This window comes from Periplaneta americana, chromosome 10 (genome assembly GCF_040183065.1).
Source record: "Periplaneta americana isolate PAMFEO1 chromosome 10, P.americana_PAMFEO1_priV1, whole genome shotgun sequence".
Taxonomy (NCBI): Eukaryota; Metazoa; Arthropoda; class Insecta; order Blattodea; family Blattidae; genus Periplaneta; species Periplaneta americana.
Window position 1 is genome coordinate 145,769,457 of NC_091126.1, and position 15,985 is coordinate 145,785,441.

General features: G+C 35.2%; 1 protein-coding gene across 4 annotated transcripts in view; it reads left to right on the top strand.

The window, feature by feature from the left end:
• The window catches only part of xmas (RRM_XMAS2 and SAC3_GANP domain-containing protein xmas), a 143,431-nt gene that overhangs the window by 72,574 nt on the left and 54,872 nt on the right, over positions 1 to 15,985 (top strand). For all 4 annotated transcript variants that reach the window (XM_069838219.1, XM_069838218.1, XM_069838220.1 and 1 more), the window contains exon 7: positions 7,000 to 7,268. In XM_069838219.1, coding sequence (XP_069694320.1) covers positions 7,000 to 7,268 — 269 coding nt within the window. The remainder of the gene's footprint in view (positions 1 to 6,999; positions 7,269 to 15,985) is intronic.

Here is a 15,985-nt window from a genome sequence, read left to right on the forward strand (position 1 = left end):
GTAGAGTGTACCAGGACCGACCAAAGACAATTCAAGATTTGAAGCGGAACATTAGGACTGAAGTGGCAGCAATTTCTCCAAACATTTTGCAGCGAGTAATGTGGAGTCTCCCATTGAGGCTCCAAGAATGTGCTGACAATGATGGACACCATCTTCGGAATACAATTTTCAAAAAGTAAAGCAGTTTATGCAAATACTTTGAGTTAAACTGTAATTCAAAAATAAAATATTGAATATAAACCATTCCGTGTAGTTCTTATTTCAATTTAAAAACCGTCAGGTTTCTCTGCCGGACCCTGTATATTGTTTAAGCTTTTAAAATTTTATTAATGTATTTGAAATAATACTTCAGAATTTGTTACAGGTGGTACAAAAGTTGAAAAAAACATTTCTGTGATAAATGTTAAATCACACATTTTCTGTTCTTCTATTATCGTCAGAATTTTAATATCGATATTAATGAAGAAATGGAGGTTTAAATAATTATAAATCTTTTTTCCAAGACTCTTAAAATATATATTCACCTACCAAAATAACTAAATAAAAGTTGCTGATAGTGCTACAGATGAGACATTACGGATGGGATAAAAAGGGTAAAGTTTCATTTTGAATTTATTTTCCTCTTTTCATTTCAACAAACTTACTTACAGCTTCTTAAATATTAAATAATTAACCCCTACTACTAACAACTTTAGGTGCGAGAATATGGAGGCAGCTGATCTTTATGCATTCACATAGTACAAAACAATGTTGAAACCACGCGATTATTTTAGAAAAAAAAATTGGTTATATAACATTCTAACACAAACTATTTAAATTCTTAGATCCAACAAAATTTTTGAAGTGCTGGAACTTAAAAAAAAATAATAATAATAGTAACATTATTATTATTATTATTATTATTATTATTATTATTATTATTATTATTATTATTAGTCCGCTGAGTTAGCTCTGTGGTAGCATGTCTGCCTCCAGACTAGCCGGACTGTGTTTGATTCCCGGTGGGGTCAGAAATTTTCATGTAAAATTTCTACCTCGAGACTAGGAGAGATGGCGGTGCACAACTTCTAATCACTAGATTGTGCACCAATATGCCTGGGTTAAATCCCAAATCTCTCCGCAGTGCATATGAAGGGAAGGCATATGTCACTGTTGGTAGTGATTCGTCCGTCGGATGGGGACGTTAAGCCTGGCGGCCCCCATGGTGCTATTCGACAGGAGTAGGGTACGTGCCGTCACCGGGTTTCACCTTCTTCCTTCCTCATCTTCATCATCATCATCATCACCCATTTCAGACACTACACTTACACGAACACTTACACATACACTCACCTTAATACATGACACAACTCTCTACAGATACACATCATGTACAGCGTGACCTGCCGAAGTGGTGTACAACTAGAAAATGGGTCACAGTTCTGCCATCTGTCTGCAATGTGTGGAACCTGAATCACGCAAGTGAAAGTGGGTAGGCTTTGGACACGCACGCACACACACATTATTATTATTATTATTATTATTATTATTATTATTATTACTTACTTACTTACTTACTTACTTACTTACTTACTTACTTACTTACAAATGGCTTTTAAGGAACCCGAAGGTTCATTGCCGCCCTCACATAAGCCCGCCAGCGGTCCCTATCCTGTGCAAGATTAATCCAGTCTCTATCATCATACCCCACCTCCCTCAAATCCATTTTAATATTATCCTCCCATCTACGTCTCGGCCTCCCTAAAGGTCTTTTTCCCTCCGGTCTCCCAACTAACACTCTATATGCATTTCTGGATTCGCCCATACGTGCTACATGCCCTGCCCATCTCAAACGTCTGGATTTAATGTTCCTAATTATGTCAGGTGAAGAATACAATGCGTGCAGTTCTGTGTTGTGTAGCTTTCTCCATTCTCCTGTAACTTCATCCCGCTTAGCCCCAAATATTATTATTATTATTATTATTATTATTATTATTATTATTATTATTATTATTATTATAGTTACGAGTGTCAATTTGACTACTCATTACATAAGGTTTTCCTTAACTTCTTTTTTTAGGTAAATATTTCCTTATTTTATGGAGTGACTGAGATTTAAAACACGTTTTGTATTTCATTTGGAAGAGATTGTCAATAGTAGTAATATTACCTATTTTATTCTATTATGCTTTCAACTGCAGAAATTTTTCAAGATTGAAATCTAAAATGGACGAGAGATTGTCGAGAAATTTTGCCTGAAGCCCTTTATCTGGCACAGGGTTCTTCTGTGTGTTATATAAGACTGTCTTGAGTTTTAGTGAATGAGGCCAGAAACCATCTGCAGTTTGAGTAGCCAATAATTGCATTAACAACGTCCATAAATATCACTGTTTAACATACACTGCTTATACATACACGTAGTATCACTTTATGTCCACTTATTAGCAAGTTTCTGGCTGCTATCTTGTCTTCTCAAGCAATGTCTCGAACGAATGGTTAAAGAGACCTCTGGATATTGTACCCAACACGTAGTTCTAATGTTCACCAACTACGACCTCAGGCACTGATCATCTTATTTGAGCCCCCTGCCATCAGATGGTGCTGACCGCAGTTTCGCATCCTATTATATATTTATCCATGGTATGGTCTTGAATCTGGTTGGCTGGTTTTCTTCTAGGGTTTATGGCTCTCTTAATATCAGATGACAAGTAGCCGTCTGCACACAGTGTTGATGTGAGTTGGTCAATTTCCAGTTGGAGATGATGTGTTTCTGAGATCTGTTTAGCTCGATCGAATAGGGGCTTCATAGTGGACCGTTTTTGGCTGGGGTGATGGTTTGAATCTCTGTGTAGATACTGTCCATGTGGGTGGGCTTCTGGAAAAAACTGTGTCCTAGGGTGCCATCCATCTTTCTGCATACCTTCACATCTAAAATGGGTAGTTGACCATCTTCTTCTATCTCTGTCATAAACTGAATCTGTGTATGAAAACTGTTCAAGTGGTTCAGGAAATTCTCCAATGCTGATTTTCCGTGGTTACAAATTACGAACGTGTCATCTGCATATCTGAACCAGCAGGATGGTCTCAATGCAGTGGTCTTGAGGATAGCATCTTTAAAAAATCCATATAGCAGTTTGCGATCACAGAGCTGAGTGCACTCTCCATGGCTACTCGGTCTGTTTGTTCATGGAACTTTTATTTCCATTGGAAATATATAGTGATCAATACGTGATCATTAAGGAGCGGATTCCTATGTAATTAAATATTCTTTTTGCGTGTGATAAAACACAATTAACAAAGTTAAAAATTCCGAACATGAAGTTTCAAGTTTAAAACCCGAATTTTATTTCACATAAAAACACATATTTTCACAAAAAAATTATGTAAATACATATTTTCAGGAAATCTATTATAAACACATAAATCTTAGAGTTTTTTTACTTAAATAATTTTTTTACAAGAACTTTTAAATATTTTAAAACTAAATCAATTATATCACTCAGAAGTACGTTATCTTTTTTAAGAATTCTTGGTTGTTTCATGTTTCTAAGCGCTCTGTGGTGTATCCGTGATCCATTTTCGTAATAGTATCGCCACAAGTTCTGAGAACTGCTAGACAGCATATCAGTGTTATTATTAGAGAATAAATTAACATGGACAAGGAGGAGAGATCTTGCAACACATAATTAGGAATGTTTATTGTTGCTGAAGATGATTTCATTCCACGCTTTGTTTGTGAAACACAACAGATAAGAGCTCGGGTATGAACATTACTTAATTTAAACAAATCTCTCGCCCCTCACTCATGTCTATCAAGTAAGGCAATATATATTATCTTGTTGTGATTCCCTGTTATTGGGCTTCATCAATCGATATCCTTCAAGATATACTGAAAGATGGTTATTTAAAAAGCGATTTGGCTTTCCTATTAGCAAATTTAAGCTTTTTGTGTGACACCATAAAAAAGCTCGAAACATCCCAAAACCTGTTGTCTGAAACAGGAAGGTGCGTGCTGTGAAAATTAAACTGTACTCGCTACCAGGTTCAGAAGTACAAGTAGTAAGGGACAAATTCCAGAATGCATTTGGGAAAAACAGTGGATATAAAAAATGTGTAAAGTTGCTCGAGTATTGGAGGATGTGCCTGTAGGTTAAATTGACGGTGTTTGTGTTTGTGACATTCCTCTCTTTAAATATGCACGTCTGATGTCCTGTGATGTGGAAAGATCGTTTACACAGTATAAGTCATTGTTCAGAGATAATCGGCATGCATTTGTGATGGAGAATTTGGAGATGACCTTTGTTGTTCACTGCAATTTTCGGCCAACTACTAGCACTCAAGTGTGGTTGGTGAATACCTAGTAACATTTTTTTTCCAAGCTAAGTTATTTTTGTCATATTAAAAAAAAAAATTATTTTTAGCAAATATTTTCGTACTTTTTAGCACATAAAAATAATATTTAAATTTTTTAGCACATAAAAGTCCGCTCCCTAGTGATCATATAGAGCTACAATGTCCTCTGGAAAGACTTTGTTTAGTAACTCTGTGATATCGGTGAATGGTTCTCTGATGAAAAGAGACACTACATTGAAACTGACAAGCAGATCTTCAGGTAGGGTCCTGAGCATTTCTATTTTCTCAATGAAATGTGTGGAGTCTCTGATGTAAGAACTAGTAGTGTCTACATATGGTTTTAAGAGGTTGCTGAGTCCGAAACTCTATCTCCGAGAGTATGGCCTACCCAAAATCCATAAGCAGGAAGTTCCACTCCGACCCATTGTAAATGCGATTGGCCAAACACCTCAGAAACATGAGAAGATGAAAGAAATGTAAGACCATGTAATAGATTCATCAATAGATCATTTCCTGTACTAAGAGGCAGTCGAAACAACTTGCCACTAAATCCAAATAATAATAATAATAATAATAATGTTAATGATAATGATAATAATAATAATAGTTTTTATTAAACACGAATGTGTACAACTTTTATTTATTCTAGAGGCCTGGCTCGGGACCTCACAGGGTGAGGGTGATTGTACTGATGAAATGATGATAATGAGAATGGGAAAACCCCAGGAGAAAACCCCTTGTACCTGCTTTGTTCAACAAAAATACCTTTGTGACCCTGATGGGGATCGAACCTGGTTTGCCACTCAGGAAGGAAGAGAGACTAACCATGATGATTATGATGATGTAGAATAAAAATGTACTGTATTGTTACTTAATCTGTGAATTTTTTTGAAGTACGGTAGTTTATTTTACGACGTTTTATCAACATCTTAGGTTATTTAATGTCTGAATGAGATGAAGGTGATAATGCCAGTGAAATGTGTCCGGGGTCCAGCACCGAAAGTTACCCAGCATTTGCTCATATTGGGTTGAGGGAAAACCCCGGAAGAACCTCAACCAGATAACTTTCCCTTACCGGGAATCAAACCCGGGGCACCTGGTTTCATGGCCAGACGCACTAACCATTATTCCACAGATGTGGACCTTATTCTGTAAATGGTGTGTTGTGAAATACAGAAGACTTTGTTGCATTTTTCCTCCAAATTACGATATTATAAGACATTTTTCACATTCATTCTGTGCGTTAATTGTGACTTGCTAGTCATGCTGCCATGCTTCTGGTTTAAGGTCATCTAAGAGCAAGACAGACAAAACAGAAAATTATTAACATATTCTTATGATGAGAACTCTCTCAGTTTGGTTTTTTGTGGTACTGTTGTCAATTTTGTTTTCAAGGTAACCATATCAAAGTATGCAAGTACATCAGTATTCTCACACTGTGTAGGACCTGAGTATATGTTCTAAGGATAAATTAAAGTGGCAAAGAATGAATGCATACATTCCTAATTTTCAATTAATTTTATTAAGTCTATTTTAATTCATGTATATTGTATACGAATTGCATTTCCGACTTAATTTCTGTGTGATGCTATCTTCTATTTAGTCTTAACTCGACACTGCAGTGTCTAATAGTTGTGTTGAACTGCTTCATCTCACAGCAGTAGGCCACACTGAAATGTAATGTTACAGGGGTTAGAAGCTTGATGTAATATATTCTTCCCTGATTTTTTGTTTAATTACTACAGTGGAGTCCCTCTGTTGGAATCTTCTGTTATGGAAACTTTTAATTTGGAAAGCTATCTGACTCCGTCCACTACAGGAACACCACTCAATATGTTACTGATAGGTGATTGCTTTGCTTATGCTTGACGTTGACATCAAAAGATACAGTAAAGAAGAAGAAATAAATGTATTTTCACTTATACATGAAAACACAAACTTAAATAAGAATTATTTTAGCATCTAAATATGTACTCATACAATTAATATATAAGAGTAAATAATTACAGTGATAAATCCTCTAAATAAAATAATTATTTTAACATTAATGACAAAAATATTTAAGTCATTTAGACTGATACCCTTTCATAATACATTTACTTAGACAAAAAATTAAGTTGAAATGTGTAGGAAATCTGTTGCGTGGTCCCTCCAATGCTTAAAGACAAGTACATCATCCTCAGTAAAACATAGTATTAAAACAGTAAATAGTGTTTGTACTCACCCGTCTGCCTACACCACGTCCTCTGTCTATGAGTCACTGAGTTCATCGCTAGGCAGTGGTTGCATCGCCGAGATACGGGCTGACAAAGAAGACAAATAATGTAGTACATAGTATGTACAAACATATTAAACGACTTTTGATTGGCTAATAGTTTTTACCCCATTTATGAACAACGACGGGACTCCACTGTACTTGATAATTTTATTTCACAATACCTTATATGTTTTCGTCATTTCAATTGTTCTTCTAATTTGTACTTAAACTTCTTTATATGCACGCTGTCAAATGTTTATGAATTCTATTTTCTGTTATTAGCTGATAGTTACAGTGCTTTTTACTTTCATTGTTATTTAATTACTACCAAAGTAATGAGACTATAGGAAGTGATCGGGGAACCATTTTTGTTAAATCCGAGTTTTTAATTAAATTAATTCTCTTTCCAGGACATTACACAGCAGGAATTGTGCGACATAGAAGTGGTAGCTCTTGTAGAGCAGTGTGCACGATTTCACATCCACTGCTCGGAGAGACTTATCGCAGAAGATATTAGCGTGTTTGACAGCAAAATCAACTCTGAAAACCTGACCAAGTGTTTGCAGACCTTGAAGTATATGTATCACGACATGTCTTTGAAAGGCATCACTTGTCCGAATGAAGCAGAATTCAGAGGCTATATCATTCTGCTGAACTTGAGTGATGCAAATTTCATGTGGTTTGTATTACTTTATTTCACTGTTCTCGACAATGTAACTGTGAAGGAAGGAGCATATGAATATGCGTGTTGCTAATTCTTTATTTAAAGTAGAGAACCACTGGTAATACAATATCTGTAATTCTTTTTATGAAAACTTCTAATGGTTCCATAATATTTTTGACACCATGAACTCATATTTAGTTGGATTAACTTTCCTGCTTCTTCGAATGTTCCCTCGAGCCTCTTGTGTCCAGTATTCAGATAAATTTATTATGTGGATATGGCATAGCACATACCTATCTCATTTCATAGACGGTAGTGAATGAGAAAGGGGAAGAATAGGAGAGCTTTGAGAACATATGCCCAAACATTTTTTTTCTCCAATACAAATTCCATTTAAGGGGAGGCAGAGGTGAAATTTTCGAACAAAACTGAAGAAAAAATGAAAACTTGGTTTTTCCCATTTTTATTATCTTTATTTTGATATTCCGATGTTAGTTTTTGATTTTGTGCCCTTAAAAGTATGAAATTAAAACCAAGATAAGTGTATTACTATATTATTCCCATAATAAACTAATACTTATCATTATTTATATACCTTCTCTGAACATATAAATAAAAAGAAATAATGAAAATTTCTTACAATATGGTGCATGGTGCATTTTATATCAAACGATATAAAGTTTTATAAAATTATTAATATTTACAGAACTATTGTACTTAGAAAGTTGAAACTTGGTATGTCCATTACTAATAACATACTTAGTATCCATGATCAGTTTCAAACAAATCGGATAAATTTAGTGGATTTTGAAATATTCACCTCTGCTTTCCCTTAAACCCGCCAAAATATTAATGTGTTCCCTAATGTGAAAGTCGAACATATTAGTTATCCATTTAATACTGGATTCACAATGACGTGATCTCATCACTGACTGGTGTTCACAATTCCGCGACTTGAATCACTGGTTCATGTTGATTAGGAAACTTAAAATGAAACGATGCCTGCCTTCTCTATTTTTGTAGTAGAAGAAATCAACATATCATAACTATATGCGAATCACATCTTCACAATTTGATGATCTCCTGCATATCATTGGCCCTCATATACAAAAACATCCAATGCGGGAGGCATCTAGCAGAGCGTCTAAGTGTAACTTTGAGGTTAGGTTTCCCTAATAGTTGGTATCTCTCTTTAAGAACTTGGTTGCAGGGGATTTTCTACATTCTCTCTCTTACGATTTTCGTATTGTAACTTCCACAAAGTCCATTATAATTTTAGAAACAAGTGCTGTAATCTGGGATAAATTAAGTGGAAACTCTCTGAGGACAATTTAACGAAGGTGGAAGAAGGATATTTGAAATTAATGGCATTATTTACGGTTTATCCTTTATATTACGTTTTTTTTTACCTGAAAAACACAATGCTTTCCATCCTTGGCTCCCATGAAGTTCGGAAAATTTCATTTTTTCCGAGGGTTATGCTTTTTGATATTTTAAACAAAAAAAAAAATAATTTTTGTTTTCCTTCCTGCTTCATTTTCGAGATAAAAACTGTTTTATATGAAACATTTCTTACCATGTTTTGGGAAAACCATTGATTTAATTCCCAATATGTTCAGTCAATTTCTTGGAGCAACAGTAACAAACATAAATGACACTTGGGAGGAAATTAAACGCAGAATAAATATGGGAAATGCGTGTTATTATTCGGTTGAGAAGCTTTTGTCATCTAGTCTGCTGCCAAAAAATCTGAAAGTTAGAATTTATAAAACAGTTATATTACCGGTTGTTCTGTATGGTTGTGAAACTTGGACTCTCACTTTGAGAGAGGAACAGAGATTAAGGGTGTTTGAGAATAAGGTTCTTAGGAAAATATTTGGGGCTAAGAGGGATGAAGTTACAGGAGAATGGAGAAAGTTACACAACGCAGAGCTGCATGCATTGTATACTTCACCTGACATAATTAGGAACATAAAATCCAGATGTTTGAGATGGGCAGGACATGTAGCACGTATGGGCGAATCCAGAAATGCATATAGAGTGTTAGTTGGGAGGCCAGAGGGAAAAAGACCTTTGGGGAGGACGAGACGTAGATGGGAAGATAATATTAAAATGGATTTGAGGGAGGTAGGATATGATGGTAGAGACTAATCTTGCTCAGAATAGGGACCAATGGCGGGCTTATGTGAGGGCGGCAATGAACCTATGGGTTCCTTAAAAGCCAGTAAGTAAGTAAGTATGTTCTGTCAATTTAAGAGAGCACTGTATTATTATAATAAATACGCAGAAATTTGATCTAACAAATTTAACGTTTTAAAATTTCTTTTCAGAACGAAAATGTACATTTGTTCAGATGAAATTTCTGCATATTTAAATGACAAAAAGTATTTTTTTAAATCATAATACACTACTCTCTTAAATTGACTAAGCATACTGGGAATTAAGTTAATTCAATGGCTTTCCCAAAATATGCTATGAAATGTTTCACATAAAATAATTTTTTTCTCGAAAATGAAGCAAAAAATGAGTAAAATTCTATTAAACTTTTTTGTTTGAAATATGTCAAAGAATAACCTCTTGAAATTAATGACATTCCTCACGGTTCACTCTGTATAATTCAGGGTATCCTTTAACCAATTCTGTCAACATCTCATCTGAAAAAGTATTCAATTTTGTTGCAGATGACGTCATCATAAACAAAACACATACGCATTCTGGTAATGTCGCACGGTAAAAGTTAGCTGAATTTCAACTTTCGTCGCGTCGCGATCTACGTCGTGACGTCATGGAATTCTGATATCCTATTGGGCCATAATTTATGTAATGTCGTGTTGCATGTGTCGCGTCATTGTAAACGATGCATAACAATGTGATGTAAGTATAATATTCTTGGAGGAGAAGGAATTTTTTGTTAGATTGTATAAAGCAATGAGATTCTCACTTCGTGATCTGATCTGCAAGAATCTGAAGGACAGTAGGAAAAGAAGTACACTTAAATAACCTGTAGACTCTTCAAAAGAGCAAGTGAAACATCTGTTATACAGGGTCAATTGCATACTGTTATGTTTGACATAATAATTGTATCTATAATACACTATTTTTTGCGTAATTTATGCGAGGCGACCATGTGCTTTAATTTAATTACTTAGTAGAAGTTATTTTTTATGCACTACGCAGAATATTAATTTCTTGTGCTGAATTGTACTGTCATAAGTTTTCTCGGAAATTAACCCATCAGGGTTCGTGCAGCCTTTCCCATAGGGTAAAGCCTCATTCAGACTTTTCAAGTAACTTGAATTCAAGTCACGTGATTTCAAGTAACCTGAATTCGAGTCTCAGTTCAGACATATTCAAGTTATTTTGTTTTCAAGTAGGATAAAATGGTGTCGATGGATGTTGTGCAATTAGGAATTTCTGTAGTAGCATACCTCCGTGCCAGGGAAATGATAAATATATTGAAGAAATGGAAGACGCATTGTTCAGTATAGGTTAGGAATTAGCTTAGTAAGAGAAATACACGACTCTTGACCATTACAAATAGAATAAGTGAAATCTTCAAGCAGATTTGATAATTCTTATCGCAAATGTAATAAAATATTAGCAAGTCTGATTTACCATAATTGAAAATGATTATCTTGAAGCTGTTAGAGTTCCCAAAAAAAAATCTATCAACCACACTGAACCATGCCAGTTTCGGCGATAAATGTCATCCCTTCAAGCAACGCTCTTCTTTTCTTAATCTCTCTTATCTTCCTCACTTCTTCTCTGTCTACAGTTTAATGGTTTTTATTATTGCCTTTCATAGGCTATCTCGTGTGTCCACGTTAAAATCTCTGCTGTTCAGTTCTACAATTAACTCTTCCTTCCTTGGCAGCTTCCTTTGCATTTTTATTACGAAACTTTTCTGTTTCTATAATCCGCAGGCCTTCGTGAATTTTATACAACTTCAGAAACTCAAATATTCGGTCATTATTTCACTTACTACTGTTTCCTATAATTTTTACGTTCCCAGTAGAACAGAAAAACAATAAGCTGTTAATTTAATGCTCTTAAAACAGTTGTTAATTTGAATTCCCGCGCTTTTCTCCTTGAATTCAAGTTATCAAGTAACGTTCACACTTTTCAAGTATCCCTTCAAGTCAAGTAAAAAGTAGAAAGGGATCCAACTTCACTTGAAACTTGAATTCAAGCCGTTAATTGATTTCAAGTCAACTTGAAACATAGTTCGCACTTTTCAAGTTCGTCTTTCAAGTGACTTGAATTCAAGTTACTTGAAAAGTGTGAACGAGGCTTAACTTAATTCTTGGTGGCCTAAATCATGCTATCATGAACAGTAACTCTTGCACATGTGTTTAAGAGTACTGCACCATGATCGATTCCTTGAGTTCAGTGGATGTTGATATTGACTTTCACTTTTTGTACTTCTAATCAGTTATTTTCGCGTGGAGAGCACGTTTGATAACATTATTCACAATATGTATGCTCTTTTTACATTTCCAGAATAGAGTAGCAGAAAGATGTAAAGTTTGAAATGGACGTGAGAGAAAATGAATAAAAACCTACACATAATGTAGAACGAAAACATAATATGTAATTTTGAAATGTTTTAAACAACAAACGAGACAATATTCGTCGTCATTTGTTTACATGCAGCAGACATGAAGAAGCCATTCAGGAGCCTGGATCTGAATTGTAATTATACTTGAAGCACAAATGGCCTTTTGAGGCTGGGTCATTAACGACCCACTGAGCAGATGTGATATCTCTAGTGCTAAATAATATTCTTTACTGAAGTGGGGAATTATTACAAATGAAACCGATTTTTTGAGTTGCAACTGTTTGAGACATGATTTATTTAGCAAACAGAAAATAATTATTTACTTGAGCTATGGTAATTAACTAAGTTCATTTGTTTATGAAAACTAGCAGTCATATTAGTTATCAGCATAAAACTATTTACATAGCGAATTATGAATTACTTAAATGAGCAATGAATTTGAAAGACAAAACTAAGTTCACATTTTAATCGTAGAAAGTAGCAAAACATTTTTCGTGAAGAGAAACGTGACATTTTCTGCAGAATTTTTCAGTCTTATCTTTGCAAACTTTACAACTTTTCTTACTTGACCCAATTCTGTGACCTGTTTTGTGTCGAAAACAGGGGATGAGAAATCTACCAATGGATTAGCTGATGGTTTTGGTCGAGCTGAAAGCATTCCATACTTCATTAGCAACACAGTGGCAATATTTCTTCCGAAATTCAAGGGAGTGATGCTAGAATTATAAAGTCTTGCTAAGAGATAAGAATTGTTCACCAATACATCGAACTTCAAAAATATAAAATGAGGGATGTATCATTTCTTGCCTCATATTGATATCCTGTAATCAGCAATATTGAAGTCTAGTTGATCTAGTCTTCACATGAAAGAGTTATATTTGCATACTATATCAGGTTGGGGAATTTCTACTCTGTTATACTTGTGTCCAAAGAGTATGGTCTGAACCTCTCCATCAAGTGAAACAATATTCTGCTATAGCCAAAACAAGAGTCTGTAATTACTTTGTTCAGTTCAAATATGTCGAATGTTGTCAACCATGACCCGGCATTGTAAAATAAGGAATACCCTACATAATAAAAGGAAAATTATTTGAGTGTGAAGAGAATGTTTCTATTAAATAAATATGAAATGAGAACAGCCGGGAATCTATCACAGAAAAAATTATTTTCACGTTGTAACTGGAGAACAGACAGCAGAATGTTATTGTAACCACAACAAACTGCTGATAGTTTCATAAAATTAGTAGTGTAATATTTTGAATGCTTATATAATGTACTGCTATATCTTCCCAGTGAATCATTAGTGATTCATCAGAATTTAGGCCATTTTTGTGCCAACTGCTGTGAGATTTACGATGGTTATGGCGGACAACTAAGAAGGAACGAATTATAGCGGTGTGGAATCTAAGCATGTAAAGAGTGCTAAAAGGCGGCAAAACAACTAGAGCTTTACATACAAGGTCAGTGGAAGAACAAAGACAGCCTGTGAATGTTAGTAATAAAAAGACATTAAGATATCCTTAGTTATAGCGGAGTATTACATGCTGTTAAATTAAGTGAGGTTATACTAAATCTGAGAAACAACACCGGATACAGTAAGCTGCAGAAACGCTCCAGGCAATGGAAGTGATGTAAAGGAAGTGACGTACCTTAAACGCACATGGAGTTCGGAGAAAACCACCAGATGACGACACAACCCGGGAAGCACTAGTAGGGAAGAGCACGAGAATGACCCTGGCAGAGTAGAGTGAAACTACTAGTAAGAGATACCAACCCAGCCTCACCATGCCTTCGTTATAATACAATAGGGAACAAACTGAACGAGCTCAGCAACTGTGGGGGGCCTCTCAATCAATTACAGTAAAACAAAAATAATGTCAAATAGAATGCCAACACCAATCTCAGTACTAGGAACAATAGGAACAGAGATAGAACACGTGGACGATTACATCTATCTAGGGCAGACTGTCTCACTTAACCAAGGGATGGAGAAAGAAATACAAAGGAGAATAACACAATCCTGGAAAGCCTTCTGGGTGCTAAAGTTTATACTCCTTGACAGGTCCATAAACTGCTGACTCAGACTAGAGGCTCTTAACTCCTGTGTATTCCCGGTGATAACATATGGTTGCCAAACCAGGGCCCTCACAGAGAACATCGAAATATGCCAAAAGAAAATGGAGAGGAAGATAGCACGCGTTTCACTGAGAGACAAGGTCTCCAACATGGCACTGCAGAAAATTACAGCTTCTGGGAACATTACACAAAAAGACCTTATAACGAAGTGGAAGTGGGGTGGTCATGTAGCAAGGCAGCAATAAGGCAGATGGGCGCGGAAAACCACCATGTGGGACCCCTATATAGGAAGGAGAACGTGAGGCAGGCCAAGAAGAAGATGGGCAGATACATTCAAGCAGCAACTGGGAGGAAACTGGTCAATCATCGCCCGCAACAGGAACAAGTGGAGACAGTTAGTGAACAAACTCATATAGAACTAAAATTTGACAAACTTTAGTGTATCCCACATAGTAAATGTGAATGTGGATATTGTTCACGTGAAATAGCTCATCATGTGAACCACACCAACCGAGCTTCCCCTCCTGTAGGAGGCCCTAGCCCTTCATGGGACACAGTGGCTTGATTCATTCATTCATTCATTCATTCATTCATTCATTCATTCATTGTGCTAACTCTACGAGTTTGTAATATTGGACAATTATACATAACTATCAATTATTACTCTTTCGTGATCATATCAACACTAATACATATAGTCAGTAAATAAAATTGAAAATAATACTTTCATTTCTTCTTTACACTGCTACACTTCATAGTGCACAAAGGTACAGCTACCACTCGATCGACAATTCTGTATCTGTGAAGTAAAATGGTGAATGTCCATTTTCATAACTTTTCAGGAGAGCCAAAAAAACTGTTTCTAATTTTGTATAACTGTACATGACTCATGAAATATAAAACTTAGGACTGTGATTTTCAGATATGTTATTTAGGCATTTGGTATCATTGTATATGTGGAATTATGTAACATTTCATTTAACAGTTTTGTCCTAAATTAATTATTTATAAAAATAAAATTGATAATATGCTGCTTTTCCATAAAATTTCTTTTATAGTGTTTCTGGTTTCCTATTTGATTTTTAAGCGATATGAAGTATTTGAAGGTTAAAAATGTATTTATTTGGTCCAACATATAGTACATACTACGTAAAAATTGATTCCACGGATTAATATACATAGAATAAGACATTGTTGAGAAAAAAATTTAAGTTACTCATGAATACAAGACAAAAAAATGGAAAATAAAATTTATGAATCTGACTCTGTACAAACTAACAAAGCAATTACTCATCTGAGAGACATTCACTTTCTTTTTCATTATGTGGAATAGCTCTGTAAAATTCAGAATAACATTCTGGAGTCCATTTTGTCAGTGTTTGGAGATCTGCATATTTCGCAGAGTTGATGGATTTGGCTTCAGTGCGAATGAGTGGAATTTCTGCTGGAAGCTGAAGAACAGTCCTACGATGATATCTGATACCAACTTCTTGAAATGTGGCCTCGGCCTCGGAATAAGATGTCTTGTAAAAGGTAATTCCAGGTTTTGCAGCAGAAACTTTAAGCCATAATATCTTCGAGATTTGGAATATCTCAGCATTACCAGATCTTTTACAATGAACAAACAGAGAAGAAGAATTTATCATCAAGGAAGAAAAACCTTTGAAATCTTTAATTTTTATTTCATGGACTGTTAACGGCTGCTTTACTTGACATGTTCCAATGAATTGAGCCCAGTCACGAGGAACAGCAATTTCCAAATTACGAAGTTTTAATTTTTTTTCTGTTCTATAACTGAATGAATGTTATCAACTTCCATGTGTGTGTGACATTTCAAAAGGTATTTGTGATTGATCTGCTTAAGATTTGGAAGCTGAGAGAGAAGCCAGGTGTACATTAGTGGTATTTGCACTTTCGATTTTGGCCAGTGCAATTGTCTGACCAAATAGTTAATACCTCACTTTGTTCTTTCAAATGCAATCGAGCACATTTCAATAGGCAAGAGGCTATCTCATTCCCTTCTTTTTCAGCAACAGTTTCGTCCCATAACATGCAGTATACCCTTCATTAGATACTGCATCATGTATTGTTAAATTCA